A 24,140-nucleotide genomic window follows, 5' to 3' on the forward strand; every position below is an offset into this window, starting at 1 on the left:
CTGTAATATAAAAGAAAAGAAAGAGGTAGCACTCACAGCTAACACAGCATCTTGCCCCGTCTACCTCTCAAATTTCACTCAGACCTTGCTGCCTCTGGTTCCCTGCAATCCAGCCATTCTGGTTTTCTTTTAGTTCTCTCAGTCTCTCTAGGCTTATAACCTCCTCAGACCCTTTGCAACTCCTTTTCCTCTTTCTGGATGGCTTTTCATCAGTTAGTTCTCAGTTCAAATGTCAGCCCCCCAAAATTTTTCCCAAATGTCCCAATTTTAAGCAACCCATTTCCCATTCAACCATTTTCTATAATTTATTCTGTTTTACTTTCCTTATAGTGTTTTACCTCTGTCTGAAATTAACTTGCTTGTTTACTCAGTTATTATCTGTCTTCTCACAAGGAAACTGTGAACTCCCTGACAGCAGAGACCTTGTTTGCTGTGTTGGTGGCTCTATTCCCAGCACCCAGAATGGCCCCTGGTACAAAGTGCTCCCTTAACCACTTTCCAGTAGATTAATAAAAAATATACCTACCCAGTTTAAAATCCTTAATCGCAAGGCTTCCAAGAATATAACAAATGTGTTCCCTATTTTATCTAATTCATATTGGGTTTACTTAAAAATGGGGGAGGGCAGAAGAAAATAGAATACTTAGATTATTCACACTTAAGATTAGATATTAGAGAGAGTTAATACCACTCAGAACACCACTGAACCAAATGCTGTTATTTAATTTATGTATTTTAATCATACTGATCTCAGCCATTAAAGACTAAAAATAAATCCTTTCACTATTTTTACTCTAGGCACTAATTTAATTATATTCTGTTACTAAAGCTATTACATTATTTTCTATCCCAATTACCTTGTACTTTTCTAGGAATGATATTAGCTATCTCAATACGTCACAGGTATTCTTGTAGTATAAGAGATAGCAAGAGGTGAAACACAATGTGAACATATTACTGAATAAAATGCTTCTAAAATGTGATTCCTTCTCTCAGCCAGAAAAAGGAGACACAACATATTAGGTCCGTCATTAGGAGTGAAAAGCCCCACTGAACAATGCCACATCTGCGTTACACATGAATCTGGCTCTCCTACATGTCTGCTAGAATTTGAATAACTGTGTTTTACTGAATACACATTCAAAGCAGAAAGCTACCCCTTACAAAACAAATTCAAGAATCATTCAAACACAATTTTGCTGGCACAGTTTCAGAACCTAACTATAGTGAGATATTTTGTCTCAGATTTAAACCTCCTCATTTTTCAAGCTAACCTGTTATAACTAATAGGTTTTAAAATAATGAACAGCTACAGAGCTATAAAAAATATTCCACTTTCATAAAGCCAAAGATCATTCTGTCTGATATGGTTTCATTTTTAGAACTTCATGCATTTGAAAAAAATTATATACTCCTGGAAGAAATGGTCATTTTCCATGAAAGAAAATGTTACTGGAATATAGCTTTAGCACAAAAGTGAAATATACACTGTTAAGCAAAGGCTGTTTTGCTATTTGGCGAATAGAGAAATTGTTTCCATAAAATGGATAAAAGAGAAGAGGAGGGGCAATTCTGGGTGTTTGCAAACGAAGAACACAAGAAAGCAAGGTTTTAAAAACAGATTTGAGAACATATTAGCATTTTAAATCAATGTTAATTTTGCACTGTGTTCAAGAAACTACAAGAGATAAAACAGAACTAAGGTATCAGGACATGTGAATAACCACAGTTTATTATCTACCTTTAAGATCACTTCTTAGAAGTGCAGAACTTTGAAATGCTTTAAAACTTTGGTTAAAGAAGTATCTCAAACCACATCTATCATATGTACACAATGGAACAAAAATGCAGGGGCTAATGTGGCAAAAGGCATGGCTTCAGATGGGATCCTTTGTTGAGGGTGGTCCCCTAGACCACCCCTCAGGTTTTGAGATTTGTTACTTTTTGCTATGCTCTTTAATCAAAGTCAGTACAAGTCAGCTCTGATTCGGGAAGTGGAAATTTCCTCCTGATAGGAAGAGAGCCAAGTTACCTTACACAGGTGCATGCACAGGGATGGAAGCAGCTGTGACCATCTTTGCAAACAATCTACTACTGTATCCTATGAATACATATAGACCCTTTCTAGTGAAATGGGTCTCTGACTAATAAGGCTTGGGGGATTCACAGGAGATCTCTTACCTCAATGAGGTCAATATGTGAGATATTTACTATAGTTACCATAAAAGTTCCTCTCCTTGCCCATGTACACGAGGCATGACAACTTGTACTTTCTAGGTACAGAACAATGTTCCGGATGTTAGGGAGAGATTTAGACCCAGCCCTAACCACCACTAAGAGAGAGACAGATAACATAAATGAAGAGTTGTATAGTAATGCTAGTCAGGTGGCATGTGCTTAGTGCAAAATGACAGGTATAGAAACTACTGTCACAAGCACTGAATAAGAAGGGATACTCACTAAGGAATGGGCTGATCAAAACACATCTTTCAGGAGAGGACCCAGTCTCATGCTGAGGAAGGGGCAGGGCTCGCGGAGCAGGGAGCAGGGGAGAGGCCATCTCAAAAGAGTTGTCATGTACAAAGGGGATGCAGAAAATGGGCACAATGTATTTAGGTACCTAGTTCATCTGGAGACAAGTAACAGGAAAAAGAGCCTAAAAGAAGAGGAGGAGCCAGAGAGTAGCCAGCCTTGAAGACTGAGTTATGGAGTTTGGCCATTAGCCTGTACATTTAGGTGGGAGGCCTGGACACTAAGTAACAAGAAGAGGGCTGATAGCAGAAAGACACTGAATGAGGAAAGGGACTTGGTAATTGGAGTCAGAGCACAGTCGGAAAAGGAAAAATCAATGACTGCAAAAATGAACAGAAAATCACGGTATCACTGACAGAAATGGAAAGAACAACAGGGGATGAGGATGATGACTTTCACTTTAAATATGGTGAACTCAAGGTGACCACGAGCAATGTGAAACATTTTCAGCTATTTAAGGTGTGGGACTTTGGAAACATTATCTAACCTCTCCAAGCTCAGTTTTCTTATCTGTAAAATAGAAGTAAGAATAATACTATATAGCTCATTAGGTTATCATAAGGCTTACGTGAAATACTGACAATGCCTGGCACTCATTAGAGCACTAAAAAAAAAAAAAAAAAAAAAAGATAGGTAACTTTCTCCATCATCATCATCCAGTTTAACATTTGACAAATAGCCCAATAACTCTCTGTCACATCAACTCATGACTACCTGATATATCTGTTAACAGGTTTGGTTTTGTTTCAATACAACTGAGATAATTTAGAGCATCCTATTCTAATGGCAGTTCTTGTAAATTTCCTGCAGCATTTGGGTTTGGGCAATTTATAGCCAGAAAAAGGCTTGAATTCTACGACAAATTCATTACTGTAACTCATTAAAACTAGTATGTCAGCTGACCCATCTGTATTAGAAGTGAACATTTGATGGCTACAGTTTTTCCTAAGAAACATAACCTAGTAGGTTGTGAAATGTGTTTCTTTACCCTGGAAAACTGAAAACAAAATATTGTGTGTGACTTAATGATAATTTGCAGCATGCTAAAAATCCCTTTGAGATGAAAGATTTTGTTTTGCTTTGTTTGGGGAATATGAAAATAAGATTAAAGAGTATAACATTTTACTGTAATGTTGTAGCCAGGAGGGAAACATTACCAATGGGAGAATTGAGGGAAGGAAAATCCCAAATCATTCTGGGAATTTAACATTATTAGTATACTGGACAGTGAAACAAGTATTTATCATGTACGTAGTAGGTGCTTAATGAACTTTTGTGAAACAATGTTCAATGAAACTAATAAAACTAACTTATTTTATTTTCTTCTCTATTTCTTACCATTAGATCATGGTACAATCAATTATAATATTCTTTAAAGAGTAAGTAAACAAATGTTTAGAAAGAGAGAATTGTGGCAGACAGGCCGGCTCAAGCCTGTAATCCCAGCACTTTGGGAGGCCAAGGTGGGCGGATCACGAGGTCAAGAGATCGAGACCATCCTGGCCAACATGGCGAAACCCTGTCTCTACTAAAAATACAAAAATTAGCTGGGCATGGTGGTGCACACCTGTAGTTCCAGCTACTCAGAAGGCTGAGGCAGGAGAATCACTTGAACCTGGGAGGTGGAGGTTGCAGTGAGCCAAGATCACGCCACTGCACTCCAGCCTGGGTGATACAGTGGGACTGTGTCTCAAAAAAATAAAAAAAATAAAATAAAAAATAAAAAGAAAGAAAGAATCAAGGTATTTTAAAGCTAGAAGTCCTTCTGAAGTAGAAACTGAAGTCCAGGGAGGTTAACAGACTTGCATACCTCAGTTTCCCATGACTATGATATCCAAACTTTAAAGAACTGACCAACAGCCCCCTGTATATCCCACCACCCCATGATGGAGAAGAAAGACTTATAGAGAAACTCAAGTCGGTCAATTCTGTGATTTGTTTGAAGGTCTAACAAAAGGGTGAGATGAGCAGATGAATTCTGAGAAATGCAGACTTCAATTATTTAAGCCATAAATGTTTCCTATTATATGATGTTTAAACAGTTCATGACAGTCTGAAATACAGATGTTTTTGGCCATTAACACAGTCACATTTTATAGTATTGCAGTATGAGGTTTTTGATATTTTTATCAAAAGACTGTATGACCAAATTGCCAGAAATCAGGGATTTTATAAAAAGAATGCACAATTCAGCTAAAGCGTTTTCATATATTCCCAACCTTGAGGCTATGAAAAGGGTTATGGCCATAGATTATATAGCTCTATGTTTTACTATGAAAATTTATATACTGTCTAGATCTTTATTCTATTGAAATTGAACTGGAAAGGCCCTTAACTAAAATGGTTCCTTCAAAATCTACAGACTGTAATAGATCTGATTGATAAAGAGATTCAAAATCCCTTTCTAAAGGTACACCTGTGGGGAGACAGAAAAAGGAAAGGCAAAGACCCTCCTTTACACGGTGGCTGGATCTACTTGTGTTTCCAATCTGGAGTCAGACTGTCTGGTTAAAGCCAAATTCCAGCAGTTAACGGGGTCTTAGCTAAGTCACTCAGCTGCTTTGTACCTGTTGCCTCATCAGTAAAATGGGAATAATCACAGTAGCCACCTCATGGGGTCATTGTGAGGATCAAATGAATTCATGCAAGTAACACATTTAGAACAGGGCTTGGCACACAGTGAGCACTAGATATCAGTGAGCTATTTTTATCTCTCCCTCACATCTACTCACTCACTGGAACAGCCCCCCAGCTGGGCAGGATGTGATACCACCGTCATCTCTCAATTATTCATAGTGAAGAGGAGGGGTGGACCTTTCAAGATTAATACCCATTTAGCTGCTGTCAAATATTCCTGAAGTCAAAAACGTTTTATGTTCTCCCATTCTCCCTAGGGTTAAGTCTAGACACCGTAATAACAACATGAATACGTAGTGAGAGCGAATTATGGGCCAGGCACAGTGTTTCTATAGGCATTTGCTCACTTAATCCTCCAAACAACTCTGATGTATGTTCTCTTAACACCTGTAGTTTATAAATGAAGAAACTGAGGCACAGAGAAGTAACTTGCTCTGGAAATCCAAAATCTCAAACTTTCTGAGCACCAATATGACAACACAAGTGGAAAATTCCACACATAGGTACTTAAGACAAACTTTCTGTGTACAAAATTATGAAAGATATTGTATAAAATTACTTTCAGGCTTTGTGTGTAAGGTATGTATGAAACAAATGAATTTTGTATTTAGACTTGGGTCTCATTCTTATGACATCTCATTATGCATATGCAAATGTTCCAAATTCTGAAAAAATAAAAAATTTGTAACATTTCTGGTCCCAAGCACTTTGGATAAGAGATACTCAACCTGCAGGCTAGTTCCCCTCACCTTACCTCAATCCATCTTATCCAATGTATTGTTCTATATAGGTATACAATGGAGATCAATGGTGAAGTATCTAGGATACTCAACTACGAGTGGGAAAGAGAGGGCTAGGGGGATTTCCTCAGCAGCAGGTTTTTCCAGACTGGCTGAGCAGAAAGGACCAACCGTGTAAATGGCAATGAATTTCAGGGGTCAAAGGAGATCACTGAACTCAGGCTATATCTAAGCTGGCGCCTAAATCCCAGGGGAGCCAAGATAGTGCACAAAACAACAGACTCTCTGGCCAACAGTAAAACCAGGATCTAGTTGGTGCTTCAGATGACACATTTAGTGTAGAGCAAGAGCCAGCCCAAAGCAAGGGAGAAGATACAGTCCCAGCCTCTAAGGCAGGAAGCTAGAGAAAGGGAGCTGATGTTTGAGATTAGCCCTTATGCTAATCAGAAAAACACATGCTGGGCTGCACAAGCCCAGCGGGGCTCAAGAGAAGGTTAAGTTGGGAAAGTGGTCCCTAGGATCAGCCCAAATAGAGGCTCTTCTGGCCACAATTTAATCCATTCTCCACACTACACTATGAGAGATCATGTAAACTATAAGTCTGATCACATCGGCTAGGCATGGGACTCACATCTGAAGTCCCAGCACTTTGGAGGCCAAGGTGGGCCGGATCATCGGAGGACAGGAGTTTGAGACGAGCCTGGCCAACATGGTAAAACTCCCTCTCTATTAAAAGTACAAAAAATTAGCCAGGTGTGGTGGTGGGTGCCTGTAATCCCAGCTATTTGGGAGGCTGAGGCAGGAGAATCACTTGAACCCAGGAGGTTGCAGTGAGCTGAGATCCTGCCATTGCACTCCAGCCTGGGCAACAGGCCTACATATAACATTTCGATGGCTTCCTGATATCCTCAGGATAAAGCCTGAACTCTTCGACAAAGCTTACAAGACCCTTATCATCTGGCCCAGTCTATCTCTCCAGTCTTCTGACTCTGCATTCATCCTTCTGGTTCAATCCACTCATCAAAAAAAGAAAAAATAGGTATATTTGATAGTAGGCTAATCATGTGTAATAACTCTCAGTTATTCATGTTCTCCCACTGACCTCTGCAGATGCTTACTGTCCAGAATATGCCTTGCCTGGCTGAGGCAAAGTCTATGCAGGCCATCACTTCCTCTGAAGTCAGCCTTGGTGCCTCCTCCCCAGTCTGCATTAAGCATTCTTCTTGTCCATAGCATTTTGTAGTCATCTTTCAGGATTAACCATCTTGGATTCTAACCACCTATATCCTCAACTAGACTCTAAGCTCCTAGAGGGCAGAGCTGTGTCTATCTTGTTCATTTTCATATAATCCCAGTGTCTGCAATGCAGAAGATTCTAACAAATATTCGTTCGCAAAACAAAGAAAGATACAAGCCTGAGAATAAAAGAGCAAGGGCAAAGATCTCTCTTACAGTGATTAGGGGACAAAAAGAAGGCAAGAGTGCATGGTGGCCACATTGAGTGTGAGGTGAAGGCCACACATACAATCAGAGGTCTCGAGAGGATTTAAAATATCTAGTGGCTGGTTGCAGTGGCTCATGCCTGTAATCCCAGCACTTTGGGAGGTCAAGGCGGGCAGATCACTAGAGGCCAGGAGTTCAAGACCAGCCTGGCCAACATGGAATGGTGAAACCCCATTTCTACTAAAAACAAAAATTTGCTGGGCGTGGTGGTGGGCACCTGTAATCCCAGCTACTCAGGAAGCTTAGGCATGAGAATCACTTGAACCATGAGGTAGAGACTGCAATGAGCTGAGATTGTGTCACTACCCTCCAGCCTGGGCAAATTGAGAATCTGTTTCAAAAATAAATAAATAAATAAAAATGTCTAGAGAAGGCCTAAGTTTCAGTCACTGAATGCTTAGTTACCAAAAAAAAATGGGTGTCTTAGGGCACTCATGTCACTTAGAGTGTCGCCAGCATCGCTTGGAAGACAGGAGAGTCGGACAGGTTTTTATCTCGTGGGGAGAAGCAGGAAGAAGAGCAGAGGTGAGAGAAGAAAAAATTCAGAAAAGTTAAGCTACTTCTATCCCTTTAGAATAAACATGGGAGGACAGGGAAAAAACAAAGCTAAATAAAGAGAACTGGAGACAATGTGGTATAATATTAGGATGTACAAAGTGCAATCTATAAAGGCTATTTTCTTTTAATCATTAACAACAGTGCACCTAGTACACACACTATGGATCAGGCTTGGGGGAAAAAGACAAATGAATCCAAAACTACTCATTTTGTGGTAACGTAAAGCAAACAACTTTTTAGCAGTATTTTAAAGCAAGCTAGTAAAATAAATAAAAGTGAAGTCCATGGGATTTAAACATGAAAATTTGGAGAAAAAAGAACTTCACAAAGCAAAACAGACAAAATACAAGGCTAACCAAACAAAAGCTAAATCAAACAAATAGGCATTGCCGTGTGCCCTGGAGAACTGCCAAGGAGACTGAATTTCAACAAAGAATGCTTCTGCCACCAGTTAGGAAAACTTCAATTCCAGAAAGGCTGAAGGAATGCTGCAGCCACTGCTGAGTGACAAGTGGGGATTTGGGGGTGAGAGGCAGCAGGTCAGACGTTATTTCAGACTCTGTAGACAAACACAAGAACCTTCCTCAAGACATTTAAAGGCAGCCCACTCCCTCCCAACGTGCTCCACACACAGCTCCTTTTAAGAAACAAATCCAGGTCAAAGATGAAAAATTTGCATCTTCAAGGACTGCCTGTAGCAGCCTTCTCTTCTCAATTCACAGATAAAAAGACCCTTGTAAACACTTCTCAGACACCATCCTAGTATCCAAAGTCCTGAGATGAAACAAGTAGCCCAAGCAAAACAAAGCACCAGCAATCATCCTGTGAGCTTAGATGCTGGGAACAGAGTCCTGTGGCTTTGGGGCTGGAATTCCTGTAGATCAACAGTGTATTACTCTCTAGGTCAAAGCACAGTTCTGCACTCAGTTGTGGCCTGTAGTAGTCATGGCAATAGAAATCACCACTATCACCACTGCCACGGCAGCAGTCCCCACTGACAGAGCACGTGTCCTGTGCCAGGCACAGGGCTGAGCCATTTGCACGAATTATCCCTATTAAGCGTCTTAACAACCCGTCATTATCTTCATTTTATAGCTGCTCCCTCTACAGATGGGGAAACTAAGGCAAGCTGAGATACTTTTCAAAGGTCTCACAGCTGATAAGCAATGTAGCAGGGATTGAGATCCAGACAATTATTCTTAGACAACGGAATGGCAAGAAGTGCACCAAAGACGACAGTGGCTAATCAACAAGCATTTATTCATTGTTGGTATGGTATATACTATGAACCATGTGGGATAAAACTGAGGTAAAGTGATTTCACTGAAAAAAAAAAAAAAAAACAAAACTAGAATTCCTTTTACTTCCACTTAAAAAAAATCCTGAACTTTATTGGCCCTTAAAAAAAAGGATCTCTTTTCTAACATCTACCATGTCTATCCAGCAAATATTTAGATTGTTCAAACCATTAAGGAGACTAACAAAACAAAACAGGAGTTGATTATACATAGCTCAAGGGCTTTTTTTTTTTTCTTTGGTTGGCATTGCCCAGGTTTATTTAGATCTAAATCCTGGGGGAACCTCAGAATCTGAAGTTCCTTAAGCTTTCTTGGGCTTTCTGGGCTTAGCATTGTTTTTCCCTCAAATTTCTATACTGCGCTCTTTATTGAACTATCTGAACATTAATACATGCTTTTCTCTTTTACATGACCTACTTTTCCAATGGGACTGAGGGTGAAAATTACAAATGCATATTTAAAGCCATAGGAATATTTAAATTCTCCCTATTTTTGTCATATATTTTTAGTACTTTCTACGTGTGACGAAAGATAAAACCTTGTGTGCATGATTAATTGTAACGATGAAAGAATGCTAGGCAGTTGCTTAAGAAACGGGAACAACAAAGGAATAAACTACTGCAGGCATCACCAGGACTGGAATGACACTGCTCTGTGTACTCGATTTCCATGGCAACTAGCAATGGGAAGATGAATGTTTCATAGTCACTCTGCTCTGCAGTACACGTCTATAAATCAAACTTGCATAAAGAGCACAAGATTTCTGCTGTAGGCTGTACTCAGAGCTGGTTTATTTTCCTGTTACTGTATAATTATGGAAAAGAAGCACAAAACAATGAGGTCATTTTTAGTGGAGAACAAACTCAGAAATTACTAATACACCTGCAGCATATGATGCCATTCATCTAGCAAGAAACGAGAAGCAGACAAGGCAGGCGTGAATGAAAACGCTGCCTGCTTCTGTGGGGAACTCGTTGGCTCTGACTGAGAACTGCACATGACAGGCCTGGTGTGCCCTGCCTCCCCTCAGCTCAGCTCTGAGATGGAAGTAGGAGCACCTTCATTAACTGCCAAAGGTACAGCCAAAGTTTTCATTCTGGTAACTGGGCAGACATAATACTCCATAGTTAGCATGAAGGTTAATTGAGATGGAACAAGTGTATATCTAATGAAAATGGCTCATTGTATAGGAGTTAGGATGGAAGAATAACGCCTTGGCATGGAACTGAAAGTCAGGGGACCTGAGTTTTGATCCAGGTCCATGTAACCTTGGGTGCGCCATATACGTTTGTTTGACTTCCATTTTCTTAGCTAGAAAATAAGAGAGATGGCATATGTGACTCCTAAAGTCCCTGCCACCATCCAATTCTATGATTCTGTAATCTCTAAATCTTAACGGTCTGAATCTTTCAAATGAATCTAATCAAAGATGTTAGTTGTGCTAGTCCTAAAAATATATATACCTTAGACAGTTGTATTTTAAAATTCTCTACTGGCGAAAGCTCCTAATTCATAGTGTTTTATGATTTTACCAACCACACTGAAGCCTTCTTCTGATTTGTTCATTCTTTATTATATTAAAAATAATATTTTTTAAATATTTAAATGTATCTTTCTTGCTCTTCCATAGAAAAGGGCTGCCTATCAATTCCTGCCAAGCAGAAAGAATCCTGCTTCTTGAGTCTGCAGTTCTCAGAAGCATCTTCATGCTCTGTGGGAATTCATCTTTGTAGGCCAGAGACCCAGCAATAATAATGTTCAGTAAAAGTTTGTGGAAGAAATGGATGAATGCACTGTTGTGGGCACCACTGCTACACCTGCCAGCAATCATGTGCCCCCTTCTCCAATCTGAAACATTTAGGCAGATTCAGATCAACATGTAAACATCCCAGGGTAGATGGGAAAACATCTGAACACCACATACACCTAATAATACGAGTATCTCTTTTGTGAGTCTTTACAAAATCCTTGTGGAACTTTACAACCTGGAAAAATCTTCTCATAAATGCAGCAGGAGGCATCATCAGACACAGGAGGGACTCCTGTCCTTAGGCCTTGGCCAAGAGCAGGAGATGTGGTGGAGGCTCAGGAAGAACTGAGTCTGAGCTTCAAACCAGAAAAGAATAGGGTGAGGAGCAACTAAGCAGCACATCTGTGATCTCAGGTGATGTTTACGCCAACTCTGAGGGAAAGATGCTATTATCTCCATTTTATAAATTGGAAAAACTGAGCAGTAGATAATCTATATAAGTAATTAACAGACAGTTATGAAAGGCTGGGCACGGTGGTGGCTCATACCGGTAATCCCAGCACTTAGGGAGGCTGAGGCAGGCAAGATCACCTGAGGCCAGGAGTTGGAGACCAGCCTAGCCAATGTAATGAAACCCTGTCTCTACTAAAAATACAAAAATGAGCCAGGCGTGGTAGTGCATACCTGTAGACCCAGCTACTTGGGAGGCTTAGGCTTGAGAATCACTTGAACCAGGGAGGCAGAGGCTACAGTGAGCCAAGATTGTGCCACTGCACTCCAGTCTCGGCAACAGAGCAAGACTCTGGTCTCAAAAAAAGAAAAAGGAATGTTCCTGCCATCACAGGAATGTATTAATGTTCAAGAAATCCTATTAATAATAACACAAGTCAATATTCTTAAAGACCTAAATTTGACAATAAATATATCCAGGAACATCACTCTACTCTGTATACATTATTGCCTCTATTCACCAGGCAAGCAGACTAAAAGCTATTTCTAGGATGGAGTCATATGTGACACAACTTTGCAATTTCCAGTATGTGCATATTAACATGGGCCAATGACATCATAACAGAAGCTTACTAGAAGTGCATTCTGCAGGTCACCAGAGGGATTGGGTTTGCTTCCTAACCTTCTAAAATGTGATAATTTGGGCATATGTTTTTAGTACAAATTTTTCAAAAGCTATGAAAATAACGCTTATTGAGAAAGGCTCCTTCTCAATAGGTTAACCTTCTCTTCTTTTAATCAGTCTCTTAGCAGAGTTTTTGGCACCACCAACTGGTGAAAGAGATCTACTACAAAGGTGCTTGGCTCTCAATCTGGTTCACTGAGAGGATCATACATTTATTTCACATTTAATTTATGGTGAAACAACTTATTTCAGTCACTAAAGAAAATGAGAAATGCCTTCTTTGTCAGTCAAATAAACAACAATCCACTCTGGCTTTTTTGCCTAAGAGGAAAATGTGTGTTGGTTAGTAAAGGTCATTAGAGAAAACTCAATCTACCCACCAAAGCTAATGTGATTTATTCCGCCATAAACTCACACTCAAAAAGCAAACCCTAAGAACTACAATGAAAATTAGAAACTAAAAGAGAGAGCAAACCAAATGGTATCAAATACTCTGCTAGCCTACAGTGTTTATATCAGACATTAATTTAATTGGAAATAAAAATGATTGAGATGATTTCACATTTGTTAAAAAATTGAACTTTTCCCACCAAGATTCCTGTTTCAAAGATGGATGCTGCCATCTGACATGTGGATATATATGCCATCTAGCTGTCCTTCCCGTTAAATTGAGCCACACCTAGCAATGGATACCAGCATCAAGAGAGCAGGACCGAGCCCTTAGGGCACAACTCCATTCTCTGCACAATGAATCATATGAAAATAAATATCCCTGAAGAACAGTCTAATTTTTCCCCCCAAAACAACCAATTTGTGTTTTCTGGGGAGAATGGCTCAAGAAAAAATGGGAAAAAAAACCACCAATGTGTGGATACAAGCTGTCTATGAGAAGTACATCTAGCTACCTGTGATGATAAATTTGTAACTACAGGATAAATGGCACCAACTCTATGACAAAACTGGTCATTGAAGAAACTGCTTTACTAGACAATGCGAAAGAGAGAAAGAAAAAGAAAGTACCATCCAAAGAATCAAAGTTGACTCTGATGGGGTTTGATTACAAGCCTTCTGACGGAATTTAAAACTACTGTGACAATTTTGTAAGGACAGCAGTTTAAATCTCTATACAAATGTGTACTCAATTCATATTTGTTAAGGCCTCCAAGTCTAAATCTGCAATTTAAAGCCTAGTAAAGAAGAGCATTTGAAATAGGCCCAGAAAAAGAGTAAGGACCAGCAGCTGCTCTATCCAACTTAACACATAATTTGAACATGCAAACTTCTATCAGATTAATTCCATTTCTTTGCTCATTTCATTCATTCATTTGTTCATGTATTTGTCAAATACTCTCTCCTGCAAACACAGTTAAATTTTTACAAGGAGAAAACAAGAGTGAAACCCTCCTACCCCTTCCTCTTCTTGAACAAGTCTTGATATACCAAGGCAAGGATTTATAACTGAAGTTATGAATGGATTATGAGGAATCTTAACAATAAGACTTGGGTTAAGAAAAGCATTTTTTATGTATTTTTGTTTCTAAATATATCCTTTAACATGACTCATGAATGATACTAAGTCTGTGTAGACATATTTTGAGGTAAGACTGAAAAAAAATTGTGTATATTTAAGGTATACAAGATAACATTTTGATAAAAGTATACTTTGTGTAATGACTCGGTCAAGCTAAGTAGCATATCCATCACCTGACGTGGTTCACACGTGTGCGTGCCTGTGTGTGTGTGTGTGTGTGTTGAAAACACTTAAGGTCTACATCCTTGGCAAATGTAAAGTACACAACACATTAACTATAGTTACCACGCTGTACATTAGATCACTAGAATTTATTCATCTTACAACTGAAAGTTTGTATCCTTTGACCGACATCTCCCCACCTTCCACACTCTGCAGCCCCTACCAACTACCATTCTACTCTGTTTTGCTAAATTTGACTATTCAAGATTTCACATAAAGGTAATATCATGCAATATTTATCTTTCTGTATCTGGCTTCTTTCCCTTAGCATAATGTCCCCAAATTCCCCCATGCTGTCAAAAATGGCAGGACTTCCTTTAAGGCTGAATAATATTCTGTTGTACAGGTATACCACAATTGCTTTATCCAGTCATCCAATGGCGGGCACTTACATTGTTTCCATATCTCAGCTAATGTGAAGAGTGCTGCAATTAACATGGGAACGCAGACATTTTATTCTATGTGTAAATTCAGTCTACTCCATCATTACTACTAGGCAGTGGCATTCCTAAATAAGAAAATAACGTTTTGAGGTTATGAAAACACTTGACCATTAACAGGTACCAGCAACATGATTATAATCAAATAAAAAATTCTGATTGCCCTAGGGGCTCAGTTCTGTGACTTCTTTTCTTTGACCAAAAAAAAAAAAAAAAAAAAAAAATTGAAAATTAGTTCAGTTTGGCTTGAATTTAGCAATAAAGGACTCTCAGCTTTATCTGTAAAATGGACAGAAATACCAGTTGATGTGGAGAGTCACTGCAAGGGCTAAGTAAGGTAATATGCAGTGGGCAATCAATGAATGGGACCCACTGTCACTGCAGTGAAAAACGCAATGAAAGCAGGGGAAGAGCGAGAATCAAGGACTGGTTGTCTAGGCAGGGTGCTGAATGCTGTGAGAAGCTGGCAACAATGAACCCGGCGAAAAAGAACAGGGGGAACTGAAGGCACTTAGTTGGGGACAGCAGCTTTCTAGGATGGATGTGAGTATATCTTCAGGCAGGGATGGGCATTATAAACAAAAATAAGAATGACTAATGGAGAAACATCTTAGATTAAGAAAAGGGGGAAGAGGGCTGGGCATGGTGGCTCATGCTTATAATCCCAGCAATTTGGGAGGCTGAGGTGGTGGATCATGAGGTCAAGAAATTGAGACCATCCTGGCCAACATGGTGAAACTCGTCTCTATTAAAAATATAAAACGTTAGCTGGGCATGGTGGCAGGTGCCTGTAGTCCCAGCTACTTGAGAGGCTGCGGCAGGAGAAAATCTTGAACCTGGGAGGTGGACGCTGCAGTGAGCCAAGATTGCGCCACTGCACTCTAGCCTGGCGATAGACAGGGCTCCGTCTCCAAAAACAAAAAGGGGAGCGTGGGGAAAGAGATGAGACCAGAAAAAAAGAGGAATTAGGAAAAAAAGAATTTTCCTTAGAAATAAAATTCTCTCTTTTGCATAGAGAAAACTTGAGAGGTGAAGAAAAGGCAGTAAACCCAAGAAGAGACCATGATTATCTCCATGAAGAAAAAGGTAAGACCATCTGCAAAGCACAGTAGAGGAGAAGGTTTGGTACAACTATCACAGAGAATAAATCCTTACAGAGAAAAGAAGAGATTTCATCTCATATGACAACTCTGAGTTGGCTTGGGGAATTATACCAAGAACTCTTGAGTTCTGCAGAAGTGGGCAGCCACAGGTAAAGGAGAGGTCAGTGGCAGGCATGTCAACTACTTGCCATCCCTCTAATGGGAAACTGTAGCCAGCTGAGTTACATTTCTCCTGGATAGTAATTGATGACCTCTGTGACAGGCATACCAGATCTCTACGTGAAACAGAAGGCATTCTGGAATGACTCAGGACCAGGGTGGGGGAACTGAGTACAGAAGACAGATTCTGGTAGCCCAAACACTTTGTAATCCCAGCACTTTGGGAGGCTGAGGCAGGCGGATCATGAGGTCAAAAGATTGAGACCATCCTGGCCAACATGGTGACATGGTCCCATTCTGGGATCAAGGCCGGCACCAAGTGATCTAAGCAAGAGATCCAGGAAGATGGATAGCAGAGTTTAGCGATTTCTCAGACATTACACTTGATGAGAGAGAGAGAGAGAGAGAGAAACTAATTCACTGTGGAATGTATATGGGGAGGCAGATGCATTAAAGAATGAAGGTAGGCCAGGCGCGGTGGCTCACGCCTGTAATCCCAGCACTTTGGGAGGCCGAGGCGGGTGGATCATGAGGTCAAGAGATCGAGACCATCCTGGTCAACATGGTGAAACCCTGTCTCTGCTAAAAATACAAAAAAAAATTAGCTGGGCATGGTGGTGCATGCCTGTAATCCCAGCTACATAGGAGGCTAAGGCAGGAGAATTGCCTGAACCCAGGAGGCGGAGGTTGCAGTGAGCCAAGATTGCGCCATTGCACTCCAGCCTGGGTAATAAGAGCAAAACTCTGTCAAAAAAAAAAAAAGAAAGAAAGAAAGAAGGCAAGTGGTAAGTAAGCTTTGGATCTCAGATCAGCCAAGCGCAGGCCCAAGCTCCAGAGCCCATTTAACAGTGCGGGTCCACAGTATGGGTCAGAACAAAAGGCCTTGGACAGAGGCCTGGGTTCTAAGCGAAGATAAGGAAGAAAAAGTGGTGTCAACATTGATTCTTGGGCTTATTGGCAGCTAAGGAGACTAGAACTGTGGCATGTGGAGGATATGGCACTGGGAGAAAGGAGGAGGGTAGGGAATGATGACAAGAGTCCAGTATCCATGTCTAGGCACCAGTAATCAGTCCTGGGATTGTAAAATTCTAAAAATTCCATGAGTGGGAGGCAGGTAGAAGTGAGTGATAAACAGGAAGAGTAGGGGGGAAAGTAAAGGTTACTCGTGTTAGTACTTGTTCTGCCTTTCCTGGGGCTGGCTTAGGAAATGCGTGAGCCGGAGTCTACCAAAGGAGCCATCATCAGTCGTTTCAAGGACTGGGATAGGCAGAGGCAAGAGCAAGCGCAGGAGCTACAAGGCTTCACACTAAGTCTGCAGTGGATTTGACCACTGCTTTGCCCTGATTTTCTCCAGCAGCAGGTTGTAACCAAGGAGAGGAGAGCAGATAATGTGGCCCAGCTGGAATTTATAAAACACAACGCTAAACTCAGAGTAACTGATTAAAGAGTCTTCCAAGTGAATCAAAGTATAATCCTGCCTTATGAAGAGAAAATCATGAATTACGTTTAGCACTCCCACTCCAGTTAAAATTATGATAAAACTCCATTCAGCAATTTTCAATATATTTTGCTTTTATAATTTATTTGGCAAATACTTTGGTCTTGTGATATAATTCCATAGGCAAGATGCATAACACATGGGTTCCTATCAGAGCAATCTGAACTGGAATGCCTTCTACAGTTTGATGGATAAAATGTTGCATCAGCTTCCTTTTGTATATTTTTTCAAATGAAATCTCAAGTATAACAATCCAAACCAAACCACTTCATAGGAACAGGGAAAAGCCATATAATCATGCAACCAGCACCTCAAGAATGCTCTTAGGGCAGAGTGAATTGGCCTTGCTTCCTCGTTTTATGCTAGGCAATGGAGGGATACAAAAGCATGACACAAGAACAGAAAATGAAATGCCGCATATTCTCACTCATAGGCGGGTGATGAAAAATGAGAACACATGGACACAGGGAGGGGAGTACTAAACACTGGGGTCTATTGGTAGGGAAAGGGGAGGGCCAGCGGGGGGGGGAGCTGGGGAGGGATAGCCTGGGGAGAAATGCCAAATGTGGGTGAAGGGGAGAAAGGAAGCAAAACATACACTGCCATGTGTGTACCTATGCAACTGTCTTGCATGTTCTGCACATGTACCCCAAAACCTAAAATGCAATAAAAAATTTTTTAAAAAAAGCAATGGTTTCTACCTTCAGGGTCTTTACACTGTCAAAAGAAGCGAGAAAGGAATATAACAGTGATTAAGAGCACAAGCTGGAAAGGCAGCCTCCTTGGGTTTGAATCTTGGTTCCATTAGTCACCAGCTGATGGCCTTGAGCAAGTTCTTAGACTTCTCTGAGCTTTTTTCTCATGTGTAAAATGGGGGCAGACAGAGCCCAACCCGAGTTTCCTGTGAGGATTCATTCAGCACAGTGCTTAGCACATGGAAAACACTAAGTAAATATTAGTTGCCAGTGGTGTTGCGGTTGCTACTATTAGATATGTCAATATGGCAAGTGTCACAGGAGTTCTAAGGAAGAGGAAAGATATTCTGTGGGCCAGAGTGATAAAGAAAGGCTACATAGGGCCAGGTGCAGTGGCTCATGCCTGTAATCCCAGCTCTCTGGGGCTCCAAGGCTGGCAGATCACTTGAGGTCAGGAATTTGAGACCAGCCTGGCCAACATGGTGAAACTCCATCTCTACTAAAAATACAAAAATTAGCTGGGCATGGTGGGAGGTGCCTGTAATCCCAGGTACTTGGGAGGCTGAGGCAGGAGAATCACTTGAACCTAGCAGGCAGAGGTTGCAGTGAGCTGAGATCATGCCACTATAGTCTGGGTGACAGAGTGACAGAGTAAGATTCTGTCTCAAAAGAAAGAAAGGTTACATAGAAGAATATTCAGCTAAGGAATGGATACCATTCAGATATGTGGATGGGGAAGTAGGAGGAGGAGGAAAGACAGCACTGAACCTGGCATGAACAAAAACCCTAGAAGAGAAATGAGACAGTATATGGCAAGAAGACCAGAATGGCGGAGGACAATGTTTGATCTGGGAAATACTGGAGGGCATGCAAAAAAGGCACAGCAGTTTCTGTCTATAGGGCCTTGTATGTTTCTGGCTATTGGGCCTTGTATGTCAGTCTAAGGAATCTAGACATTATCTGGTAGGCAATAAAAAGCTATTGAAGTTAGGAAGTAACAGAAATGATAATTTACTCTAATTAATTATCCAAAATTCAACTAGGGTAGGCCAGTGATTTTCAAACTTTAATGTGCATATAAATCGCCTAGGAATATTAAAGTGAACATGTCTGACTCAGTACCTTTGGAGTGGGGCCTGAGATATGGCACTGCTAATAAGCACCCTGATGCTGACGCCACTGGTCTTTGGAGAACTCTTTGAATGTCAAGGATGCCTCCATGTGAGGTAGCCTGATGGAGGAGAATGATGGGGTAGGAGGTAGGTAGACAATATAGCCAGACATAAGGCACATAGGCTGCTGTCATAGATAAAAATGTAGTACTGGAAATCTTTGGTCGTGATTTTAGTCTACATATAAGGTGGACAATCAAAACTTCGATGTAATTCTTAATTCCTGGCCTTCTTTTCCATAGCACTTTAAAACAAAGTTAAACATCTCATAAAATATGTGTTTTATTAAATACAGATTTCTCTTATTTTATAAATATGACATTCAATATTATCAAAAATTCCCATTAGAAGTCAGCTATCTACTACAAAAGAAAAACACGAGAAATTGATTCCTTTTTCTATAAAGGAAATGGCATGAATACATTCATGATGTGTGGCTATTAATAACTTCAAGGATGACTGAAAGGGTTAGCAACATTTGGTCATAGAAAGAAACCATGGCAGCAGTTTCCTATGTGACAGCTGAATTAAAAGAAAAATAGCCCTCATGCTATTGCAGCAAGAACAGCATATTCAGCCATACATGTAGATGAGGAATTGGATACACCGGCCACAACACTTGCTATAGTGACATCCCAAAAACTAAACCCAGGGTTGGGTGGCTGTCAAACCCAGTAATTTCCTCTTGAGAACAGTCTTTGTCACACTGACAGACCACATCTATATTCATGCTGTGGTGGATTCTGAATATCTGTGGTACGCAGAGAAAATAAAGGAGACAGCCATGCCATTCTCCATGATAGATGACGCCACCAGTGAATTTCAGAGCTGGAGAAACCTGCCAGATCCTATAACACAACACCCTCTTTTCTCAGATGAGAGTGCAGTCCAGAGAGGTTCACTGATTTGTGGAAAAATGGGTCAGAGGCAGTGCTGAGCCTAGACCTCAAGTCTCCTGATTCCCATCCTGGGGCTTGATGAGACTCCTGACTTTAACATGGTACCAGTGTGGTATTTAAAGAGCAAAACAAGTAATAGTAATAAAAAGCCTGCTTTTGTTTCAACGAAATAAGCCATCCATTTACATAAGATGAAGTCATCTATTCAAGACCTACAAAACTGTGCTCTGAGTGTGGGGAGTGTGATGATGAACACCCTACTATGCCTTCTCACATTTAGCTCCCATTCTGACACTGGAAATAACACAAGGGTACAAATGACTATGAAAAAGGATGAAGAAGAAACATATTTGTGACAGATTTAAGCAGAAGGTGAAGACAATTTCCTTTTTGGGGGTTGCAAGTGGATGAGTAGGGTGTAGGGTAGGGCCAGCTTTCAAGACAAGAAATATCTTAACAGCTGGGCCTTTATACAAATGAGTAGAATTTGTATCTGGAGGGGTTTAACTAAGAGAGGACTTACAGTCTGAGCTTTCTAAATATGAAGAGACTAAATATTCCTTCCAATCTAATAATATATCCTTCATAAGTTAGCATAACTGAGGAACCCAAAATGACATAATCTATTTGAAAATCTATGTAATGAAGTCATTACTCTTCTCTGCTTGTTTCCTGGTCCAGCTTCTGAGTTTCAATTCCTCCATTATTAAAGTTTATACTAGTAAAAAAAAAAAAAAAATCAAAATCAATTAAGAACCCTCTGAAAAATTGGTATTTTCTTAAAATGCCTAGAATATAATTATTTCTATAGCTGGATTTTTAAAGTACCATTTGATTCAATATACCACATGTGAAAGTCCCTAGAGGTCCCTCAGAGAGAAAATTCTGAGGTCACCTTGAAAAGCTTACATGCTGTCATACTCCTCATCTTGTAAGCATGTGCAAGAGAATAATCAGAAAAGGGAATCTCACAATATAATTTTGAAACAAAAACATTGAAATAAAAACTAAGGCATTTCCACTGCAGAGAAGACACAAAATTTCATGAAATAAAGATTGGCGGCTAGACATGGTGGCTTATGCCTGTAAATCCAGCACTTTGGGAGGCCAAAGCGGGTGGACCATGAGGTCAAGGAGTTTAAGAGCAGCCTGGCCAAGATGGTGAAACCCTGTCTCTATTAAAGATACAACAGAAATTAGCTGGGCATGGTGGTGGGCGCCGGTAATCTCAGCTACTCAAGAGGCTGAGGCAGAGAATTGCTTGAACCTGGGAGGTGGAGATTGCAGTGAGCCAAGATTGCACCATTGTACTTTAGCCTGGGCAAAAGAGCAAGACTCTGTATCAAAAAAAAAAAAAAGAGAGACCTCAGGAAGTCTACTTCTTTGGTCATGCCACTCACACAGAAGGTATAGCTGATGACTTAACAGTCATCTATGTATGGTTACAAAGAATGAGGTATGATTTCTAGTTTCTCTTGTATTTTTCTATACCCAGAAGCATGCAGATAGTCAAAGACCAATAGCCATAGTCACTAAAGTAGGCGCTCACTTTAATAACTGTGATCTTACTGAAGTTGCATAATTACACATAGAATCATTCTGAAGCACAAAATAATGACTGGGAAACTTTCTCTTGCTAGAGATAGACCTGGAAAATGATACTCAACTAGTTGGCTACTGGCAGAAAGGAATTACAGGAAGCTAAAAACTATAGTGATAACTAACATTTCAAAAGAGATGCAAATGGCTTGAAAAAATAAATGTTTCTGAAATCGCTTTCCCTTAGGCTCTCAGCTCTGTAAGACTCTTCCAATCAGCACAACAGAAGGGCCTATTCGTTTGTTTTACCCAAGCTCATGACAATCCTTAACTCTATAATGGCTGTGATATGAGGTCTATATAATTTTTCTGCCAAGAGAATATCCATCACTCTCTTTTACAATTGCATTCCTAAGCCCCAGCCCCCACTAATACTCTGACTTTGAAAATATCTATTCAACAAGCAATGACATTCTTATTTTCACCCAATTTCTAATATTCAAAAAAGGAGAGTTATATGTCCTATATCCTTTGACCTTCCCTTGTGTAATATTAAGAATGAGATTCTTCCACCAAAAATATCAGGATGTAACTTTAAATGTCTCCGGTCATGACGGGAGCATTTGGTGCTTCGATATTTCCGCTTTACCTTAGCACATGGCAATCCGCCTATGCACTCAGAATCTTGGACGTTGGGTCAGGGCATGGACCTTATGCACATTTACATTTCATCTCATGACTGGGAAGCAAAAGCGGCTTCCCAGAGCTTTTTGCCAACTGCCAGGTGGTGGGAATGCACAAATCGCCGTGCTTACAATGAAACGGAGAAGGCTCCTAGGCATGGAGAAGCAAACATATCCATGCAGAGAAAAATGCCAGCCAGAAATACCACAGGGTGTTGATGGCGGGCAAAGTCAAGAAAGAACATTAAGCCAGCTTCCCAATGACAGCCGAAGCTAAATCATGAACTGAAAATGCCTCCAAAATAAAGCAAAAAGAGACCATCAGAGATTAATCCATGAAAATCACACGTAGTCAGAGAAAAAATGGAAAGCAAAGCCACATGTGGCTATGAAGCTCCTGACTGTATTTGAAAGTACTCATTCCTAGTTTATAAGAAATAAACTAAACCACAAAGAAAACAGAATTTTACTGTCTCTGGGTATTTAGACAGGTAAGGAGTAGGGAAAGGCACTGCTAGGCAAGAGAAACAGAATGAACTATAAATGCACATCACATAATCAAAGGAACAAGGACCATGCCAAGGGAAACACAGGAATTTGGGAATGATGAAAGATGAGTCTGAAAAGGCGACCAGATGTTGGAAAAGAGACCAGATGTTGGAAAGCCAGGTTAAAGAGTTTTAACTTTACTCCTTAGAGTCATGAAGATTTCTGAACATTAAAAACAAAAGATAGTGCTACAAAATTTTCAACAAGTTTTATTAGTGTTAAAGAGAAAAGACATTTCTTATTTAATTTTTAATTGCTAGAAAGACTATTAGATCTAACATTAATTCTAAAGTACAAACAGTACTATAATACAAACAGCTCTTAAGTCTCTTGACGTCTGCCATTTTTAGTGGGTAGAAATTCTGATTAATAATGAAACATCATCTTTGATATAGCCTCGGCTATTTTAACACACGAATACACAAACTGTGACTACCAGCACTAAGAGGAAAGGAAACTTTTTTTTTTTGAGACAGAGTCTTGCTCTGTCATCCAGGCTGGAGTGCAGTGGTGCCATCTTGGCTCACCTCTGCCTCCAAGATTCACGCAATTCTTGTGCCTCAGCCTCCTGAGTATCTGGGATTACAGGTGTGTACAACCATGCTGGCCTAATTTTTGTGTATTTAGTAGAGACAGGGTTTTGCCATGTTACACAGGCTGGTCTCAAGTGATCTGCCCCTCTCAGCCTCCCAAAGTGTTGGATTACAGGTATAAGTAAGCCACCACACCAGCTGAAAGTTTTAAGTTTCAAACACTGAACAAAAGCCTCAAATTTTGAAATCCAAGTATTAAAGATTTTATAATATCTTTAGACATACAAATGAGTAGCAATTTTAATTTTGGTTTTTATATGAGGTATAAATTGGCTTATCAAAGTAACTTGTTCCTCACAACTTTTCTCTTGGTAGAAAACTTCCTTTCATTAATTTGTGTGGAAAAAGTTATAATTAGCTTCCCCCAAGCAATCACTCATTTAAAACTAAAATCAGAAAAAATCACTATTTCCACTAATAAAGAAAACACCCCTATAAAACAAGAGCTGAAAGTAGATGGGGGACACTACCAAATAACAAGATATAGCAAAATAACAAAAGGACATGAGACAGCAGCAGATATAGCTCAATAAAGAAATGTAAGAGAAAGGTCCAATCCATTACATATTTTTATTCAAGTACAATGACCCAGATAAGCATTTCTGAACATGAAGGACAGTGGGGAATATAATTCTTATGACCCCTTGTTGAGGATAAACTTCAGCTAAGCAGAAACCACAGCGAAAGGCCTGGAGGTAAGCTTTGAATTCATTCAACTGTAGAACTATGACTAAAACAAAAGAAATTATGGTTGCACAACAGAATGTAAATGTTATGAACCCTAATGTTTTAATAATGTGAATAATATTAATTGCATATATGAATATATAATTATGTGCAATTAAATTATATATTGTATATTACATATTTAAATATCTATAATTATATATTACATATATGCAAT

The 24,140-nt window shown here is 39.9% G+C and overlaps 1 protein-coding gene across 9 annotated transcripts in view; it reads right to left on the reverse strand.

The window, feature by feature from the left end:
• Positions 1 to 24,140, reverse strand: part of EFCAB11 (EF-hand calcium binding domain 11) — a 164,458-nt gene that overhangs the window by 112,386 nt on the left and 27,932 nt on the right. Inside the window, exon 6 of one of the 9 annotated variants that reach the window (XM_035262155.3) lies at positions 7 to 23,966. The exons of the other annotated variants lie outside the window; for them this stretch is intronic. Within the exon in view, the coding sequence (XP_035118046.1) occupies positions 23,945 to 23,966 (22 nt within the window). The 3' untranslated portion in view covers positions 7 to 23,944. Of the gene's footprint in view, positions 1 to 6; positions 23,967 to 24,140 lie in introns of those variants that run through there. 9 annotated transcript variants of the gene reach the window in all.

Source organism: Callithrix jacchus, chromosome 8 (genome assembly GCF_049354715.1).
Source record: "Callithrix jacchus isolate 240 chromosome 8, calJac240_pri, whole genome shotgun sequence".
Classification (NCBI taxonomy): Eukaryota; Metazoa; Chordata; class Mammalia; order Primates; family Cebidae; genus Callithrix; species Callithrix jacchus.